The sequence below is a fragment of the Pseudoliparis swirei genome, chromosome 13 (genome assembly GCF_029220125.1).
Source record: "Pseudoliparis swirei isolate HS2019 ecotype Mariana Trench chromosome 13, NWPU_hadal_v1, whole genome shotgun sequence".
NCBI classification, from domain to species: Eukaryota; Metazoa; Chordata; class Actinopteri; order Perciformes; family Liparidae; genus Pseudoliparis; species Pseudoliparis swirei.
Genome location: NC_079400.1, coordinates 11,908,898 through 11,930,032, shown reverse-complemented (window position 1 = coordinate 11,930,032; position 21,135 = coordinate 11,908,898). Strand labels below are relative to the sequence as shown.

At 46.6% G+C, this 21,135-nt stretch overlaps 2 protein-coding genes across 7 annotated transcripts in view; both read right to left on the bottom strand.

Moving 5' to 3' along the window:
- spag9b (sperm associated antigen 9b) overlaps nt 1-8,396 on the bottom strand; it is a 31,306-nt gene extending 22,910 nt beyond the window's left edge. For 4 of the 6 annotated variants that reach the window (XM_056429330.1, XM_056429329.1, XM_056429331.1 and 1 more), the window contains exons 1-3: nt 7,572-8,395; nt 2,102-2,222; nt 64-134 (exon numbers count right to left, since the gene is read on the bottom strand). In XM_056429330.1, coding sequence (XP_056285305.1) covers nt 64-134; nt 2,102-2,222; nt 7,572-7,871 — 492 coding nt within the window. In that variant the 5' untranslated portion in view covers nt 7,872-8,395. Of the gene's footprint in view, nt 1-63; nt 135-2,101; nt 2,223-7,571 lie in introns of all 6 variants that reach the window. The other 2 variants (XM_056429332.1, XM_056429335.1) reach the window with 1 other exon arrangement.
- Nucleotides 8,397-9,023: 627 nt separating this feature from the next.
- Nucleotides 9,024-20,946, bottom strand: daglb (diacylglycerol lipase, beta). Its single transcript, XM_056430267.1, has 15 exons — nt 20,388-20,946; nt 20,150-20,301; nt 19,549-19,723; nt 19,179-19,446; nt 18,940-19,062; nt 18,691-18,818; nt 12,512-12,638; nt 12,326-12,409; nt 11,893-11,970; nt 11,702-11,782; nt 11,357-11,484; nt 11,114-11,182; nt 10,611-10,683; nt 10,276-10,529; nt 9,024-9,978 (listed from the first exon to the last, which is right to left on the bottom strand). Exons 1-15 carry the CDS (start codon nt 20,480-20,482, stop codon nt 9,783-9,785), a joined length of 2,031 nt encoding a protein of 676 aa, XP_056286242.1. The 5' UTR covers nt 20,483-20,946; the 3' UTR covers nt 9,024-9,782.
- Nucleotides 20,947-21,135: the final 189 nt, after the last annotated feature.

Genomic DNA, 21,135 nt, shown 5'->3' with positions numbered 1-21,135 from the left:
TAGAATCCAACACATGAACATAGACATAATTGGTTATTGTGTTGTGAAACATGATGGGCATACCTCAGTGTGCCTCTGGTGGAGGCCGTGATACTCCTTCTTGAGCTCCGCCTCCCTCTCGTCCAATCTGCCAACTGGACGGAGGAAAAAAAGAAAGAGAGACAATTATTTTAAAGTGAATGCAATAAAACAAGCGAAAGGATCGAGAACAAGATTTAATGACAGGCGTCACAAAACTGCAGTTGTTCCACAGGAATTCACCGATATGAATTCAGAAAATGCCTCAAAACTATTCAAACTGTTGATTTTGTATCGTTTCATTCGGTGCTGGCTGCAGTACCACGTCACCGCCACAAGAGGGCCACCGTGCATCAGCAGAGCCCTCCAAAGACACGCGGAGCACAGAGCCTCAAGAGGAATCAGCTGAGGAATTAAAAGTCATGAAAAACAAATCAACAAAAAAGTGTAATTTGAATGTGTGCTTTGTACTGATAAAAGCGACTTATGAGTGAAGAATGTAAATTGATGTAGAGTTACCATCTCCTCAGAAGGAAAAGAAAGAAAGAATCCCCCCCGTCTCTACGCGCAACCGTCGGTCTCAGGTGACGTTGTTTGTGGATGTCTGCTGACATCAGTGTGTAGCCTAAACAACAGACTCAGTCTCTGTCTTCAGACTGCAGCCAAAATAAAAATGTTCTGTAGACAGACAGCAGCACTTAAAACAACGTAAAAGTGAGAGTGACGAATTGTTTTCTGGGCTTTTCATACTTTAAAACTCAGTTTTTTTAATGTCAAAAATAAGCTTTTTATTTTTCTCCCTCTTCTCTCGAGTGTTCAACAAGAAACACATCCATGTTTCAGAGGGGAACGCCTGCTGATGGAGACACGTTTAGCGTTGAATCATTTGTGGTCACAACATATCATTTTATGGGGAATATTTACGTCCGTCAGGGTTGGTTTTGGAATTATTGGATGGATGTCACAAATAATTAAGCTGCGTTCACACCAAAAGTGTTGCGAACACTTTTAGCTTCACTGAACTCCACTGACCTGTCTCCTGGACAAAGACTTGCACAAAGCACAAAGCACACAGCTGTGGTGTCGAGTCGCAACTAATGATTGTTTTCAATATTGATTAAAGACAGCAGACAGGGTTGTGAACTTGAGTCAAGTCAGCCACACCAACAGCTCGTCCCGTCGGGCCTCTCCCTGAAGCCCCTCCCCCAAAACACCGAAGTGAACATAAACAACGAACACGACGATCAGGCCGGATTAAATGACTGGACCGGCTTCATGGTGACAGCCGTTGATACCAGACGTGTTTTATCTCACGTACTCGTTCCTGTCGGGGTGCAATGAGGAATTCAAAAATATGACAAAAATAGATGTTTTTGAAGAGTATTACCAAACCTAGCTTTGATCTTATTTTCTCGACTTATTAATTAATCGTACGGTCTGTAACATGTCAGGAAAGTGAAAAAAAATAATAGTAAACACCGTAGTGAAATAAGAAAATGAAGATGTGTGTAAGTGTATGTGTGTGTGTGTGTGTGTGTTCCACTCGTATGATACATGAACTAACTCACGCTGCTGCCACAAGCATCATTACAGACGGGATGTCAAATCTAAATACATAAATAAGACAGGCTCTGAGTTTCCACTGAGCATGAAGCATGAAGCATGAATGAGGCTTGTGAAACGAACAAGCCGTCACACACCGTCCACAAGTCACGCACAAATCATGAGTTCTTTTGTTTTGGATGGCTGTAAAACTACCACACTGCCTTCAGATTAAAGTCCTGAACCATTACAAGTCGTTCCTAGCTCAGGAAAAGACACTTTTTAGATGTATAAAGAAAGATGAACATTACAGGGTCGTCAGAGCCGTAGCTCCCTAAACTTGTCTTGGACTTCACACTGAATGTCTCTTCTCTTCTCTTACAGACATGGCGAGCAAACACTCATCGTATGTTATGTCATTAGGAGGCAAACATACGGTCACAAGGTCTGTGTGTGTGTGTGTGTGTGTGTGTGTGTGTGAATGCCTGAGACTTTGAAGTATATCGGTGGTTAAGTCTAAAACCAGTGGCGGTGGACTCACTCTGATACGCATAGTTCTTCGTCTTCAGCTCCAGCTGACGCGTGTGCGACTCCAGCACCGTCAGTCGACACTGGAGATCCTTCTTCTCGCCGTCCTGGGCGTCCTCCAAGGCGATGTACGTCTGCGGATGGAGACGGGGAAACAGAGGGGGAAGCTTTGTAAAAATCGAACCTCTGGAATTCGCGCCGGCGCCGTGAAACGTGTGAAACCCCCGGGATGAGGGCCAGATGTGAGACGGGTCAGTCCCTCTTCGTCTGACACCTGCTTCACGCTCTGAGGAGCCAGTCACCAGCACCGACGGCACCGAGCCCCTTTCTTCTGCGGTCGGCTGCGGCTCATGGGGAGAGCGGTCTGAACCGCAAGGTAGCCGGTTCGATCCCCGCTCTCCCCATAGTTGAATGTCAAAGTGTCCTTGAGCAAGGCACTGATGCTTCACTGCAGCCCACTGCTCCTTAATAACCAAGGATGGGTCAAACGCAACAGGGATAAATGTGTACGTTTATTTTTCTTTCGAGTTGGGGGATAAAGTGGTGCCGTATTTGATTAAATTCTGCATTTCTGTGTGTGAGAGAGAAATAAAGACTTGTTCATGTAAAAAAAAAACAGTATCAACAGGGATACCAGTGGACTAACGTCTGCCCAAAATAGAGCATCTGCCCATTGAGACGGTAATTTAAGCTCCAAGCACAACAGGTGCACATCGGCAGCCCTATCGCCAAAACCAAAAAAAGGTAACAGCCTGTGTGCGTGTGAGTGTGTGCGTGTGTGTGTGTGTCAGGAGAAACTGAATCCCCCATCACAAAGCAGACTCCCTGATGAAAGACAGAACAGGATGTGACACGAGTCGATCCGGTTGAAGAGGAGCGCACATGTTGGCGTGCCGATGGCATCAACACGAGAACTCACGACTTCCTCGCTCGCACTGCTGCTCATCATGTGACCCGGGGAAGGAGGCTCGAGTGTATGACAACGCTCCAGAGAATGAGCTGCATGTATAGATAGATAGATAGATATATACTTTATTAATCCCCAAGGGGAAATTTGTCGTGACAGTAGCAGCAACACACAAGAATAAAAACAAAACACAAAATATAAGAAACAGGGATGAAAGATATACAAGTATACAAGTAAAATAAAAGTAAAATACAAAACAAAATATATATGTAAATATACAACACACATGCATACACAACACACAACACTGACAAATCAAATACAAAAATATTAAATATAGACAGAGTGCAAAAAGCAAAGTGTGTGTATGAGTGCAGAGCAAATGAAATGAAATGTGTGTGTATGTGTGTAGTGCAAACAAATGAGATGTGTGAAGTGCAGATCAACATAGTGTAAGTATTCAGTTATTGTTGTAGTTATTGCACTATGATCTGGCAGGAATGTTCTCCTGTATCTGTCCTTGTGGCAGCGGAGCGTGAGGAGACGTCTGGAGAAAGTCCTCCTCTGTCCCTGTAGGAGGTGGTGGAGAGGGTGGTCCGGGTTGTCCAATATGGACACCAGTTTCTTCAACGTCCTCCTCTCCACCACCTGTTCCAGGTGCTCCAGCTGGCAGCCGATGATGGAGCCAGCCTTCCTAACCAGTTTGTTGAGACGGCTGGTGTCACCGGCTCGATGCTGCTCCCCCAGCACCCAATGGCAAAGTGCAGCACACTGGCCACAACCGACTGCTAGAATAACTCCAGCATCTTGCTGCACACGTTGAAGGATCAAGCTTTCTCAGGAAAAAGTCGACTCATCCCCTTCTTGTACACAGCGTTGATGTTGGCCTTCCAGTTCAGTCGGCTGTCGATGGAGACGCCCAGGTACTTGTACTCCTCCACCATGTCCACGTCCACTCCCAGGACACTCAGAGGGGGAGGAGCTGTCGCTCCTCCTGAAGTCCACCACCATCTCTCTGCTCTTGGCCACGTTCAGCCGCAGGTGGTTCTCATCGGCCCACTTTACAAAGTCACTCACCACTGCCCTGTACTCCTCCTCCCGTCCATCCCTAATACACCCGACCACTGCAGAGTCATCAGAGTACTTCTGCAGATGGCATGACTCCGTGTTGTACTGGAAGTCACTGGTGTACAGGGTGAAGAGGAAGGGAGACAGAACAGTTCCCTGTGGGGCTCCAACATCACTGACCACCGTTCCAGACAGCACACGCCCCATTCTGACAAACTGTGGCCTGTGAGGTAGTCAGTGATCCAGGAGATGGTGGACGCATATGATACTCCCACACACACACACACACACACACACACTTGTGAACTAATTAAGGAGAGGACCAAAAAGCCAGCATTGGAGCGATGCCACTTAAGATGTCAGTCACATGTTGGCCATTCAACCCCCCCCCCAACACAATGTTGCTCATGTCACATGGGCCTATGCCACGGCGTCTCACTCATGTGTGTTACCACGCTACTAGAAGTTACGTCAAAGGTCCACGACGCTCAGTCAGCTGGCGTCTTATGAGCTGTGGCTGATCTCAGGTCAGCAGACGACCCCGAGAGGGCAAGAGAACTGGAGGCAAGTGCCGTTTCCCCCCCAAGAATTTCCTGCCTTGCCTTTTCCTCTCGTCTGCCGAGACAAACTACTTAAGAGGCATTTGGTTCGCACAATGCGTTTGTGTGCTTCAAGAGAGACTTGTCCCCCCAAAGAGAGCGGAGCTCAGCAAACACGTCTCTGCCTCCGCCGAGCCAGCAGCTGCTTCGTGTTGCCGGGGGACGCTTTGCATTTAAACTGTCCCAGTGTGCCGAGGATTGTGCGACAAGTTAACCGTGTGAAATGCAACTGTACCAACACAGCGGGGAGATTAGGATCTGAGGGAGATGAGGGAAGGCTGTGCACACAAGACTTACAGTCCACCATCAATGGAAATCATCCACGCTCTCAAATACAATTGCACCGCTCTCGAGAACTCACCAAACACTGTAAAATACAAATATCTGGTAATTCATTCCCGACAAATATCCTCTCATGCGCTCAACTTTTCCTAAATTGTGACAAGAAGTTGGACGTTGGTTTAATTTTTTTGCAACACGAGGCGGCGGCGCAGAGTACAACCGGTCGCTGACAAGACATTGTTAGGACACATTTATCTTTTATAGAAGTGAAAACACGATGTGAAAGAGTTCGTCGTAAGAGAAAAAACACGTAAAACTCCCGGACCCGACATCGGTGGCAGTGACCTGTCAATCACCTTGTAGCCCCGCCCCTAAAGCATATCCTCCTTTATGGTCTACTGGACTCTAAATGGACCATCATTTAGGAAAGGAACATCATGTTGTATAGAAGAACACTTAAAACTAGAGATTGAGACACAAACTCAACGACAATGTTTACTGAGGGAATGAAAAAGAAGTCATGTTCTAATATAATAGAGGAGTCGCCACAGGAAAGCCATTAGAAATAATTCCAGTTCAAGGAACGTCAGCTTTGGCTTCACTTTCCCAAACGGAGGTTGCCGCCTGCAGGTTTTTTGAACGGGGCTGAAGTGACTTCTTGCAGAGAACCGGAAGAACCGGGAACGTTACGGAAGGCCGCACGCTGCCAGTAACCGGAGGAGAGGTTTGCCAATCAGGAACAGACGTAGTGGGACTTGTCAAGTTAAATGAAGACGCAGATCTTGCCAAGTTAAATTGTTATTTTCACCAAACTTCCATCATAAATCAAAGAGCCCATGCGTCGCTCGATGTACCCACAGAAACAAGCAGTTTAAAATACGTAACACCTGTAAGATTTACAATGTTTGAGTTTAGCTTTTTCTCACCATACATCTTTTTTTTCTATGAATGAAACATAATTTTAAAAAAACATCCATTTATCGTCAAATGCTCGGTTTAGATTTTCAAGCTTGATTCATTCGTTGATCAGATATTTCCCTCTAGGCACGACCAACATCATCCGGGCACAGCCGTGACCTCCGCCTCTACAAAAGGCCACTTCCTGTCTGTGTCTGTTTTCACTCAAGTTCCTAAACTGTCAAAAAGGTCAAAAGGTCAAGCCCCGGGACATCGCCCCAGCTCAAGCGGATCACGGATCACACCAACGTGACAGGTTCCCCGCAGAGTGAGGAACTAATTCCTCTGGATTGGGTATTTGACACCGAGCGGCGAGAGGGGAACAAGTGGAACGTCGCCCCTCAGCGGAGCGATGGGAAACCCTGTGTGTGCTGGTCCGTCCCGAAGCCTCAGCGACGTGTTACAACATGAATTATTCACACGCTGCACTGTGACCCGTTGGGCCCGTCAGTCAACATTGAACCGTCAACTCGAATGTCAAGTCGGAAAAGCGGCACATTTTTTTTCCGGAAGAAATTCATTTGGGGTTTAATTCCCAATAATAATTTACTGTAATAGTTCCATCATACTTTCCAATCTAAATCATGACGCCCACCTCTTTCTTTTTTTTGTCGTTGCTAGGATTAAATGCGCGGGAGGCTTGTAAAATAACTGAGCAGAATATATGTGTAAAGCCCTGCAGCAGTTCAGGGCTATACAAACACAAATGCTTAACAGTATGGAGGATTAGTGCCAAAAACACACCCAAATATCTTGAGGCTAATCTGCAATCTGCTCTGATTTAACAGGGCAATTATAAATTATAGGTTTGACCTTCTGTTTAGTTCTAGTTGGTTTTCAAGGGCCAGTTTGTGTTATCTGGAAACAATCAGTTGAGATCTCTTTCGCTGAAAAGAAGAAAACATTCGGGACATTACTGCATTAGTGTGACATAACAGCCTGTTTTCCTCAGTCACAGTCTAGATGTGTGTGTAACCACGGCTACAGCTGTAACCACATTGTTTTTCGGAGCCGAGTGTGTGTGTGTAAGAGGAGTACTCCTTAAAACAAAAGCACACAACAACAAAACATGTAGTAACAAAACAAAAAAAGGGGTCAGAGCAACATCATTATAGCAATTGTAAGTTGGTTTTTCCTGGGAAGTACATGTGACCACCACTACAAGTAAGTGTGTGTGGTGTGGGTGTGTTTGTGTCCAAAACACAGACTACGCTTGTTAGTGGTGACGTCACGTCTGCAAAAGGTGAGTGTCATTCAGAGTGGAATCCAAACGATGCGTGGGGGGCATCGTTTGGATTTTTAATTTGAATTGAAGGCGGCAGAAATCAAACAAAATCTGCGATTTGGTTTTGCATGCGCGTGCGAAAGATATGTTGTGGGGGAGTTTTCCCCAGTTGATCGAGACCCATCAAGCTGTGTCTTAAAAAACAAGGTTTAAAAGTTGCTATAACTTAGTGTGCCAACCACTTTATAAACTGTGTGTTGTTAATGTACTTGTAGGGTGTCTTCGAGCATTCCACCGCTAATTAGTGCTTAATGAGATAATACGTGACATTAGTTGACAAGCACCACCAGTTGCCAGACTGGGTTCGTCATTTAATCTCCAGAAGGAATTTAATACGACTGTAAACCGTAATCCGGGGTTCTGAGTGACTTTTGGGGAAACCCACCTCCTCCGTGTGCTTCCTCAGCGCCTTCTCGCGCGCGTACTGGGTCACGAGCTGCTCGTTGTCCTCGCGCAGCAGCTCGAGCTCCACTTCGTGCTCCTGGTTGACGGCGAACACCGAGTCCAGGTTCTCCAGCACGGCGACCACCAGCGGCATCAGCGCCTTCACCACGTCCTCGCCGTAGCGCTCGATGAGCCGCTCGAACTCTCGGTAGATGGAGCCGGCCAGCCCGGAGACCCGCTCGGACATGACGCTGGCGCTGCCGCAGTCGTCCTGGTACAGGACCGCGTCGCCCAGCTCCATTGTTGCTGCTGCTCGCGCTCCGCTCCCCAGGCTAACGTCAGTGAGCTAGCGCGCGAGCCTCGGCTGCCCAACTGGCGGTTGGCTGGCCAACTGGCGGTCCCCGGTCCGCCTCGCTACTTTCAGCCCCAACGGTCCTAAAACATGGTCTCGAGTGGTGTGAACTGTACAGAAGAGACGGCGTACTTCATAAAAAGCATTAAAGTGTGTATTCCTCGGGCGGATGACTTTATGGGGTTCGCCAGCCTCGTAGCGAACAGGACGGAAAAGTCTTTACTTCGGCTCCTGATTAGTTTCCCCGTGTCCAACAGATGAGCTCCTGCTGCTGCCTTCAGGTACCGTCGGAGAGATCGAGGTGGACGCAGCGAAACGATACTACAGAGTAGGAAACACCGTAGAATTAGACCGTTGGAGTTGTAGTTTGTTTCAGTAGTTACCGGAGAATAATTGAATTACGCGTGTAAATAAAATCAACATTAAAAGCGCTACACAACTGCTGGAAGGGAGTCAGTGTGAGCCCGTGAGGGAATATCGTTTATTTCATGTGACCCCTCATGAAGCTATATAGTTGCTGTTATGTGACGTTTAGGGGGCGGAGAACAAATCACAAAACATCCTGGTTTATTTTATAGTCATGGCTCTCATGGGGGGGGGAGCTAGTCTAATATTGGTCTGTTCCGCTTATTTACCTTGCAAATTAATTGCAGCCGCTGGTTTACTCCATATTTATTCCTTCACTCTTACAGTTTACGGCACAAACAACGTAGTAATGTTGGCATGCCGTACCGATACATGCGTACGCATAGAGCGAACAGTTGAGCCACCTTTGCTCATGTGCAGCGGCCGGTCTGCACTGGAGTCCGACAGGTCCGAGGTTAGAGTTCGGAGTGAACGAGGATCCTTGAAGAGGTCATGTGCTGCTGACGGGACGTCGCGATTACGTCACATGCTAAACAGGGCCGATGAAGGATAGAGGGGAAACAACTGCAGCTGATCCGTAGTTATGTATTTATTGATATACTACAAACCCTCCCGTTGACTCACGTGGCTTTAGGCCCGATATTAAGCCTTGGGATAAGTTCAACAGGTGGCTGAGAAACCACTTGTATTTCCTCCTATTAGTGAAACGAATACAAATAAATCATAGCATAGGGATTGTGCTTCACAAGAGCTTTTTATTTGCATCAAGGCGTCCAATGCATATTTTTGAGAATGTGGAATAGTTATGCAGGTATCATTCGATTTAAACTCCAATATCATACATTATCTGAAAAACAGCGATATCCATGGCAAGTAAACATGATCCCAGAGACAACGTACAATCTTTCATACCCTTAACGTCCATCTATCTTTTCTTTTTACACCATGCACTACTCAGGGAGTGCAGAACAACAACTGTAAACACACTGCACTCATCCCTTTACAGTTGTAGAGCAATTCTGTCTTCTTAGTTGTTCTCTGAAATGCATAGGCACTGTTCACCTGATGTTTCAAGACAATACAACACGAGACAGACGATCCACAGTTACGATACGATGAAGATGCAGCGCTCCAGTCCTCATCTTATACCCCCGGTGTCCTGGATGCGACTGCCCCCCAGTCGTCCCCACGGGTAAGGAGGTCATCATCGGACACGTTTAAGTGACGAACCTCTACATAAAATGTATATATTATGCACAATGCACATTCAAAGATCATAGCATGAAGTTGCTCGCAGAGTAACTTAACAAGAATGGTTTAAATAATTACTAAAAAGTGCAATTCGATAAAAGTTCTTGAGCCCCCTAAAAATGTGACACGACCACGTTCGGTCTAGTTCCCAAGTGTCTTTACGGGACAAAGGGGGCTTCGGTCTCAGGTCTGCACGCAGGATGCAAATGAAGAGCGTGAAGTGTTCGGCGTGGAGCGATGATCTCAGACGACGTTGTGCTGGTTGCCGTTGAGAGACGACGGGCAGAGGGAGAAGGGCTTCTCGCTGGTCAGGCTCTTGAGCGCTTGCAGCACGGCGTCGGGCATGTGGTCCGCGAGCATCCTGGGACTGATCATCACACTCCTGAACGCCATCTCGGTCGACCAGTCGGCCCGGTAGCGCACCTGGGAGAAACAGGATCTAGGAGGGGTTGAAGATAAAAGACGAAGTTTGGTGGCAAACACAACTCACGATACTAGTCGGTCAGATGTGAGGAAAGGAGCTGGAGATTCAGCCAAAAGTCACTTAGCAGGAGAAAAGTCAGTCGTACGCGAGGAAATGAGCTGGGATGTAAAGTCAAGTGGAAGTCCTGAACTAAACTTTAAAGAACTTGAAGCGTCGGCTAAAATATTCGCCGCTGAAAGCCATTTCAGTAAAATGCCAGATGGGTATGTTTTTAAAATGTATTATTGTATTATAATACATGTGTGGACAAACCTCCGCGACGGCCCGTCCTCCGTGATGTGCAGAATGCGTCCGGGCAGGAAGAGCGGCAGGTGGGCCGCCGTGCGGGCCGGAGAGTCGTCCGACGCCAGGCTCTGATAAGACGAGGACTGGCGAATCATCAGCGACTCCTCCCCCAGCAGCGGCTGGCTCAGCTCCTCCTCCCTCCTGTTGTCCATCTCGGTGGGAAAGTCCTCCGGGTCTCCGCCGAAGAGCTCGTACCAGCAGCCCTGCAGCAGAATGCGGTACTGGACCGCGGACGGGGGAAGATCTTTAAAGAGACGCGCGGACACAGCCGGTGGTCGTTGGCGTCATGGAGTGGCTCTCACCTTGGGCTTATTGCAGTTTGAAACTATTTTGAGAATCTTTCTCTTCAGGTCCTCCATATTGGGAATGCTCAGTCTGGATAAGAAAAGGAAAAAAGGCATATTAAAAAAGGAGGACGGGGAGGATACTGCAAATTTAAAAAAACACAGAGGGGAAAAAGGAGCAAGTGAGTTGCTCTCATTTGACTCTGTGCCTGTAATAACAGGGCACAGCCAAATATAGAGTCTCCATTGGGCAGCGGTCTATAATAGTCTGAGCAGCGCGGCACATTGGTGTCGGCCTTCCAAAAAGAAAAGAGTCTGCAGTGCTGCTGACACGAAAAAACATATTTAACCTTCAGGGATCTGCAGTAAACAACGCCACGATAAACCAAACCGCTGCAAGGATGTAAACAAGCACCAACACTAAATATGTAAAAACGATGCATCGTCACTTTGATGAAACGATGTGTTCAAAGGCTCAAAAGCACGAGGCATCTTTTTTTTTTTTACGCCATTAGTGTTACCTGGGAACCAGATCCTTTCCCAGCACAACCGAGACCACAAAGTCTTTGGAGTAATCAGCCAACGCTTTACTGCATTTAGAGGAAAAACAGAACAGAAAACATTCATTTAAAAACAAGCAAACGTACTGATAACGTAATGATTAAAACACACACACACAGTTTATAAGCGTGTCACCATTATACATCTTGATAATAGGCGGCTATGAACAAGAGAAAAGAGGTCTAGACAGTCAGTCTCTTTACCTCAGGAGGCCCCCTGGTGGAGAGAATGAGTAGCACTGCAGGTTGGGGAAGGAATTGCGCAAGAGGATAGCCAGCAGTGACGCCGTGCCGGCACCCAGACTGTGACCAGTGACGACCAGTTTATACTCCTGCAAACATGCAAACACGTCGCACGTTTAGAGGACGAGTGGATTTGCGTAACGGAAGAGCGCCGGAAGCAGTTGCTCATGAGCTCGCTCCTCCACGCCCTATTTTGGGCTCGCAGTGTGCTGCGAACTTCACGCCGTCTCCCTCTCGCGCCGACTGAACGTCGACCACAGGCTGTACCGTGGGGAAATGCAGGGGGTTTTTTTTCAAACCTCTTACCGGTGCAATGGTGAAAGCCTGGTTCAGGATGCCATCGTTGACCAGCTTCTTGTAGATGTAACTCGCCGCTTGACACATGCCCTGCAGAAGAGAGAAAGAAGAAGATAAAAAAGCAGCATGAATCTCTACTGAAGGCGTTACACAGGAAAAGCTTTTTTCTCTCCACTTGTTTCGATGTGATGTGCAGTCACCTTGTGGGCGTAGCAGGCTCCAGACACTCCCTCTATGGGCAGGTTCTCACATTCAGCAGACAGGTCTGTGAGGACATCCTGCAGGAGGCAGAGGGTCATTGACATTAACTGAGAACTGATTGGGCTTCGTGTCAGACTAAGTCGACATGCGGAGTGCTTTCCTTTATGGTTGTTGAATGAAATGTTGGGACAAAGGTGGACGAATATGAGCAGAAAGATTCTAATATTCTTCAACCGAATCCCCCTCAACAACTCTCTCTCTACAATAACGTGTGTTGAGACTCCTCCTTAACGCTCTTCTATCAGTTATTCAAGCCATCTGCACAAAAATGGAAGTGATTCTGAGCCCGAGGAGGAACCGGGCGAGGATCATGGCCAGAATTGCAAATGCACAGAAGAGAGAGGGACACTGAGAAAACAAATAATCTCTCACCCGCAGTGACAGCGTTCCTCTGACCGCCACCAGAACCGCCTCCCTCTTATGATCCAGAGCCACGTAGAACGGGATCTCGTAGATCTGCGGGCAAAGAAGATACGAGAGTTGTTGGACTCGAACAACATCAATCACCTTAAACACCTGAGTACACCTGACAAGGGGAGGGGGGTGGGGGAATCCTACCTGGTTGTGGAAGCTGACGTAGATGAAGTCTCTGTACTGCAAGCCGGTGCTGTGCAGGATGGATGAAAACTGACAGCCGAGGTGGTCGCCTCCGACGATCTCGTACTCGGCTTCGCGACTTCTGCAGCTGATGCACACAAGCACACGTCTCGATTTGAATCCAGATGTGATCAAAGGTTTCTTTCCCAGACTCTTGAAATTAACTAACCCGGGGGAGGGAGAGAGAGACCGACCGACCGACCGACCGACACACACACACACACACACACACACACACACACACACACACACACACACACACACACACACACACACACACACACACACACACACACACACACACACACACACACACACACACACACACACACACACACACACACACACACACACACACACACACGTTTGCAATTGTGGCTTGACGGCTACTTGCAGATGACCTGTTGTCACAAAAATATTTTGCTTTGGGAGTATTTAAAGCACGGTTTCCCCCTAACTAGCAGACATACCTGCAAACTCATGAGTAGTGATGGGTATCGTTTGGGTTTTTCCCGATACCGGTGCTAAACCAGTACTTTTAAAACGATACAGGTGCCTAAACGGTGCCTGAACCGATACTTTTTTTTTTTTAAACGCACAATGAGGACATTAAAAACCTCTTTGGCCATATTCCCTGTAGAAGCCGTTCTCATGGAGCACTGACAAACAACGGATATCAGACTGTTAACATACACAATATATGTTCTCCATTATATGATGTGATATGTATCGTCATGTGCAGACCTTATAGGGTTAATCCTGTCACTGTTTTGATGGGCAAAGAGAACAACCAATCAGAGGGACTGAAGATGACACGTGACAAATAAAGTTTTGCTTCTGACAGCGAGAGTTACACTGAAACAAAGTGACGCCCCACGGTCTTTATTCCTCCGTCATTATATTCCCGGTAACACCGGCTATACAGCCGGGATCGCTGGACATCAACACATCTGCTAGCAGACTGTCACGCTCGTAGCTCGTAGCTAGCTACGAGCTAGCTTAAGCATGGTTATAATGGCTCATTTATTATTTCTTGGCCTACTTTTATGAATGCAAGACTTGCAGTCAACGTTACGGTACTAATCTAAGTTCAGGCTGCTCGTCATAATCGGTCTCCACGTGTTCAGGGGGACCGGTGACGGTCTCCCCATCGCGCCCAGCCTGACGCTGGTGTGCTCGACACGGGCTCACGTAGTCACACACGGCCAGGGTTGCCAGGTCTGTGTGACAAAACCAGCCCAAAAACCAGCCCAATATCAGAACTCAAAATATGCCCGTGCCAAACCATATACACTGCTTTTAAAGTCCATGTCCAGTACCGCTGCTAACCATGTTGGTGTCCTAAGCATAACTCCTTCATGATGGGGGCAGGGGGGGCGCAAGTGACTTTTTTTCGTCAGGCGCGGCACCGGAGCTCTGCGGCGCGCGCGAGACGGAGATCGGAGTCGTGTTAACGCGACACGTAGAGACAGAATGACATGTTGCTGTAGAGACGACCAACAACAGACGGATTGGAAGCTCATTCTGCACATGCGTTAAATGCGTTAAAAAAATTAACTAATTAATCCTGTAATTTAATCATAACGCGTTATTTTTCACAGCACTAATATATATATATATATGGTTCTTTGAAAAAAGTTTTTTTGAGAAATCATAGGTTAGGGCATTTATAAGCTAGATAGCTTCAGCCTTGACCTTTCCAGTCAGCCACTTTCTTCTTTTGTTGAATTCTGATTGTTGTATATTTTGCTGATCGAAATAAACTAAACTAAACTAATGGGTTAATAGGGCCCCATTTGTGAATCCCACAGAACCAAACCCACCCCGGGATGGGGTGTAGGAGTAATCACACGAGGTGATTCTCGCCAAACCGTCCCACCCCGTTGGGGAGGTCGCGATTCATAATCAGACTCGCCTATGAATCGCTCCTCCCGTGTAGGCGATTCTGAATCGCCTACCGCCCACCTCTTCTGTGAGATTCACAAATCCCTGCTGCTTTGCTGGAAATCACTTCTACTTACAGACTCTGGTTCGGGGCTCCGTGACGTCACTAGCACCAAAGTTAGATGTCACGTGACAATGTTTCCATGGTGACGGACAAGGTCGCGGAGATCGAAGGCACTGCGCGGATGTGTCGGCGTGTACGTGCTGATCTGGAGTCAGTTTGGTAGGATTTGGGTATAAATAAATTATTTCATTTAAAATATGGATTTTTATTTAAAGATATTCATGTAATTTGCAAGCAAAATATGTCAACCCGAACCAGCGGACAAAAAAATTCAACCAGCGGCAACACTTCAAAAATAGCCCAATTCCGCGGAAAAACCGCGGACCTGGCAACACTGCACATGGCGCAGCCTCCGCTGTCAAAGTTAAATGATAGGCTATCGTAACCTGCTGACAGGGCGGAGTCACCAGAGAAGTTCACAACAATAGTTTTTTTCAATTTTAATCGGCTCAGGCACCGGAAAGAAGCACCGAAATGTGCGTTGCGTTTCGGTCCGGGTAATACCGGTTGTATTGGAACCGGAACCATATTGGCACCGGGTTTCGGTACCCAACCCTACTCATGAGGGGTGAAAAAAGGTGACAACGGAGTGGGAGGTGGGGGTCCTCTGCTCTGACTAAGTCAGTGCCCACAAACCCTTCTAATAAGAATATTATAGATGTATATATATATCAATATATATATATATATATATATTAATAGAATAGTTACAACACCTTGAAAGATGATGGTTAACCCAGTAAGATGGCCGCCACACCTTGAAATATTCAGTAATATATATTTTGCATGGCCCAGGTGTGAATAGGAGCGAGGCCCATTCAGAGAAATCTCTACGGCCGACTTGAGCAACAATCACACAGGTTAACAAGTCCCACGTTACACTATTTTACAAATCAAGTAACTTCCTGAATTGTCTGCACTTGAACACTTTTTTAATTTCTTTAATTTCTAAATTATGTAAGAAATTAATTCATTTTGTTCCTCTTTTATCCAATAACCAATAATATATAATATATAATAAACCTGCCCACCCACCCTGTGTGTGATATCTCATCAGAGGCCCCCACCCCGGGAAGTGGCTGAATGGAGAAGGGGTGGGGGGGTTTCTGTGAGATTCACAGACTGAATTCCTGCTGGAAATCACTCTATATACAGACTCTGGTTCGGTGCTCCGTGACGTCACTAGTCACTAGCGACGTCACAGCACAGAACAGTACATGTCATGTGACAATGTTTCCATGGAGACGGACAAGGTCACGGAGATCGAAGGCACTGACAAGTTCCACCAGGAAACCTGTTTAAACTTTATATGCATGTACTTATGTGTGTGCATACTACTGTTTATATCTGTCACGGGACACAACATGTAACTATCTAATCTTTCATGGAACAATGTAATTCTCAGGCCAGCAGAACATTGCACAATGGTGCGCAAACGCTAGCGCGCGATTCGCATCCGCTAGCTAAACGGCGCTAGCCTTAATTAACTGTCTTCACTTTAACTTCTACAGTTAATAACTATCAAAATATAAAAGCGAGCGAACATAACATTTATATATATATATATATATATGGCACTTGTGTATGTTTCTCACCAGTAAACACCAAGAGACTCGCATCAACAGCTGCGTCACTGTCTGTGTTACGCTGGTCTAACTTGTTTGTTTAAGACAATAATTACGGCACCAGTCATGGCAAAACCCACTACTGCCCCCTACCGGCGAACACAAGTATAACAATATTTAAAAATCATTCAAATTAGGAAAAATGGAAAAGCAGCACATCTTCAAATTTAAGAAGCTGGAACCATAAACATTTTTTTTTGATTATTTAAAGTGAAATTATTATCAACAATTTTTCTCTTTTTTTTCTTTCTCTATAATAATATTTTTAGCTGAACTTTGGTAGTTTTACAACAACATGTATAAAGTAGAAATATTATTAATGATAGTAATAAAAAATATGCGTTGTCATTATATATCATATGGTTATAGTCATTCATAAACCAACTTCCCTTTCTTTGGCCTGAACAACAAGGACCCGTGAGCTCTGCTGAGCCATGACTCTGTTCCTTGAGTCTGTTCTGCCTCTACCTGGCTGTCACTAACATTATAACTTCTATACGATACCTGCCATAAATATCATGATACCAGAATTCGATACAATACCATAAAAACAACAGGATACCATATATACGATACTGGTATATTTATCTATAATAGTAATAAATAAAACATCTACAGGACTGTCTCAGAAAATTAGAATATTGTGATGAAGTTCTTTATTTTCTGTAATGCAATTAAAAAAACAAAAATGTCACGCATTCTGGGTCCATTACAAAACAACTGAAATAGTGCAACCTTTTATTCTTCTTTAAAGTGGGCTATTGCTGATTCTGACAGCGCAGCCTCTGCATGGAAAACTCAAATATCCTATCTCTAAATATTAGAATATCATGAAAAGTATACTAGTATTATTAAACAAATCACTTGAATTGTCTACCATGAGGAAGTTCACCTGCAAAATAGAGTTTCCTGAGCCTTGACAAACACTCAGCTGTTATAAATCTTTTTTCAGCTTACTTGGTCTGAGGAAATATTAAAATTTTATGAGATAGGATTTTAGAGTTTTCTTAAGCTGTAAAGCCATAATCAGCAATAAAAAAAAAGGCATTGGAGGAGGATGCTGCCAAATTTCAGTTGATTTGTCAAGAGACAAACAGAATGCATGACAAAGGTTTTTAATGATTACAGAAACTATTAGAACTTTATCCAATATTCTATCATTTTAGCTGAACAGTCCAAGCATATATTCACTTTTAAAATACCAACTTTTTCAACACTTAACAAATGGCAGTATTATTAGTATTAATAAAGCAAGATATGAATGAAACTACATGGTCCCATCATAGCATTGATTATACACTATGATGCCTTTAGTCTGTATCTGACCAGATGATACAGAGTTCATCAGAAAATGATGAGCAGCTGTAGAGTTACATAACTTTACTGACTGTCTGCCTTGGAGACAACAGAGGAAACTATATGAAACATTATATATTCTGGAATCATCTTTTGAACTTCATTTTTTTGGGTTTAAAGCTGAAGACTTATATAATACTCATGCAAAATGATAATGACCATGCCACTTGGCCCCATGAGGTCTCACTTGGCAATGCCTAATCTGAGCTTGACACGGCAGCGTGTGCTTCTGATCGCTCTTTTAATGAAGTATATTTGATAACTTGGCTCAGTGGTTAGCACTGTCGCCTCACAGCAAGAAGGCCCTGGGTATGAATAAAAGAACTACAGGATCGTAAGGTCCTTTCTGTGTGGAGTTTATCCATGTTCTCCGATCGTGAAATGGGCTGGGTTTCCTCCGGGTACTCGGTTTCCCCACCATCATAAAGACATGCACCGCAGCCTCACCCCGGTTCGTATGGATGTGACCAGATGAATGTTGGTGGTGGTCCGGAGGGCCGTGATGCGCTGATTACAGACCGTCAGTCTGCCCCAGGGCAGCTGTGGCTACTGATGTAGCTTACCACCACCGGGATGACTGTGTGTGTGTATGACTCTGGACTCTGAACTGTAAAGCGACTTCGAGTGTCTAGAGAAGCGCTATATAAAATAAATGATTATTATTATTATATTATAAAAAATATGCTAAATCATATCGTGTTTAACGTACGGGTACTTTGTCAGTATCGCTACACCGTGCATCGTGACAGCAGCAGATGTAGCGGGCTGACATTCAAGCTAACCTAAACCCCCTAAATGCTGTCGACATCTGAACGCTGATTGGCCAAGACGCGACACGCCCCATCAAAGAAGTTTTATTGCGAAGAGCACCACTTCACATTTTCTCCGTGTCTCACTCAAATCTCATAAACGCCGGCCAGCCAGTTGACCCCCCCCACCCCACCCCAAAACAAAAACTCTTCAGATCTACACAATTCACTTGGATGACCTATTTTGATTTCAAAACTGTGAATTTCACCGAAAGGTGACAAGTTTTCAGGTATGAGTAGAGGAAATCACAAAACCTTTTTCCGTGCCAAAAGACAAACAAACTGTTGATGTTTTTAGGGGGAGTGTGACATTGACTCAGATCAGTCCAGAGCGCATCTCACCAGTCTCCACTGAGCTTGCAGGGCCCGCTGAGGAGGTTGGAGTAAATGTACAGCGGCCAGCCGTAGGCCGCCGCGGCGAACCGCATGCAGTGCGCCGCCTTCTCCAGCTCCGCCTCCAAATCTTCTTCCTGCGAACCGTGAACGACGAACGAGTGAGACGCACGTTTCTGCAGACCCGCCAGACGTCAATCGTTTTCACACCCGCGGTCCAGCTCTACTGCCCCCTACACGGGCGACTTTTGCACTTACGATGGGGGAGGAAGGGCTGTGATCCTCCACGAGGTCCGGGTCCCTACTTTGCGCCATCTTATCCTGCTCCTGGTGCAGCAGCGCCAAGCCTGCTGCGATGTCGCTGGCCACCAGGTCCGTGTCCTGCATCGCACACACCAGACCGGAGAGCATCTCACAATTGGTTTACCACCAGACAGCTGGTATAGATTTCACTCGACAAAATTGTTCTGGAGTCAACGGCGAGATGTTTCCCTTACGGAGAAGAACCCGCTGACGAGCTGCGCGATGCTGGAGAACGCCGCTCGGTGGCCTTCGTCCTGCGGCAGGCAGCAGCACAGCAGGCGCAGCCGGCTCTCCCACACCTTGACGGCGAGCGCGCGCGCCGTGGAGAGGAACTGGGCGCCCTCGTTGCTCTGCAGGTCTCGCACTCCCAGCGGCTCCGCGGCGGCGTGCGGCGCGCGGGGGTCGCCAAGCGGGTCGAACACAAACACCACGCCCAACCCAGTGAACAGCAGGATGATCCAGCTGTTGTGAGAAAGAAAAAAAAGATGCTGAATCCAAAAAAGCAAATTGACATATTATGACAAGAGGAAAGTGGCGGACTCGAAGACCCCAAAGAAAACCCACCTGGCAACCACCGCGGCGATGACGGCACCCACCATGGCGGGATCGCACCCTTTGCTGTCATCGGACACCCAGACGGCTCCCATGCAGGCCCACACCAGCTCGGGGACGTACAGGAGGGCTCGCAGGTACACCAGCGCCGGAACGGAGCGCCGCGGGCCGGGGTTTGTGATGGTGCCTGAGAAACACACCGGCAAATAGGAAATGTACCCGTTTAAAGGGGATGCTCCATGAGATGCAACACAGAAGAAGATTGCGATGTTGCAACGGGTGATGGAAAAAAGTGATGGTTGGAATTTATGTTTTTTTAAATCACTGTTATTACAGAGTGCATGAGGCAGGGAGGTTTCTCCCTCCCTCCTTCCTTCCTTTGTCCAGTTGGGTTGCCTTTACGCACGTTTTAGGTCAGAAGCATGGCACTTGTGGACAAAGATTTACACTTCCAAATGTTGTATAGAATAACCTGGATTTTGACGTTGTAGTTGGAGAGGGCAGTTAAGCGAAAGCATTGTGATCCTGTCGATTCCTCCCCCAACAAATGGTCGTTCTGTTCCTTTTATATTTCGCTGCCGATTTAATTAAAAAAGGTAGGAGCTGCTTTTACCTTGGGCACTGACGTAGACAATCGCACACAGTGACAGGATGATGAGCGCCAGAACAACCAGCAGTCCGACCAGGTAGCTGTGGAGGAAACCTCTGCCATTGCAATCGAACTGGCCCTTATGGTAGTTGAACAGGATCATGGTGCCGATCCACCTGAGGAGGAGATAAGAAGACCGTCAGTTGTTGGCAAAGCCATCCTCGAGAGAACCACAGACATCCGTGGGGGGTGGACGACATACCAGAGTACACGGACGAAGAGTTCAAAGAAGCCGGGGAAAACCAGGTCGTCGCTGGCGATCCCCCACCGCCGACCAAACACCACGATTCCGGGCATCTTGCAGGCGAACGAGTATCCCGGGTGTCCCCTCTGGTGTTTGTGACTCACCGGTTCACCGCCGCGGAGCGGAGAGGATTCTCTCGCGCAATGGACACGTCCAGGGACGCATGCCCTCACTGGGGAAAGCGGCGGTTGATCTCTCACACCGGCTGGAGGCGGACTTTGTGCCAGTTGTGGTCACATTCTTACGTCACCTTCGTGTTCCTCGCGTTGCTTTAATAAGCTAGTTCTCCAAGAGATCTGGGGGTCTGACGGGTGAGAGATAGCTACGCGCTCTTTAGCGGGCGATATATCAACGTAACGCGTTATAGTTCATGTCAAGAGTTACTCTCGAACGTGTAGGAAACATAAAACGAAGCTAAGTCTAGGAAGCTGTTTTTTGTTTTGAAAAGGACAACAAGCAGGGTGTGTCCGCTAGTGGTGTCCTGTTGCAACACAGACCACCGTACAACAGTTCCGCTTTTTTCTCCCCCCCCATCCCATATTCACATCGGTTTAAAGCGTCATTTCAAGGTTCCATGGTGTAATGGTTAGCACTCTGGACTCTGAATCCAGCGATCCGAGTTCAAATCTCGGTGGAACCTGTCTTTATGTGTTTTTAAGTGTGTTTACCCTCCTCCACAAGGATATGGTCTGTATCCCAGCAGCGC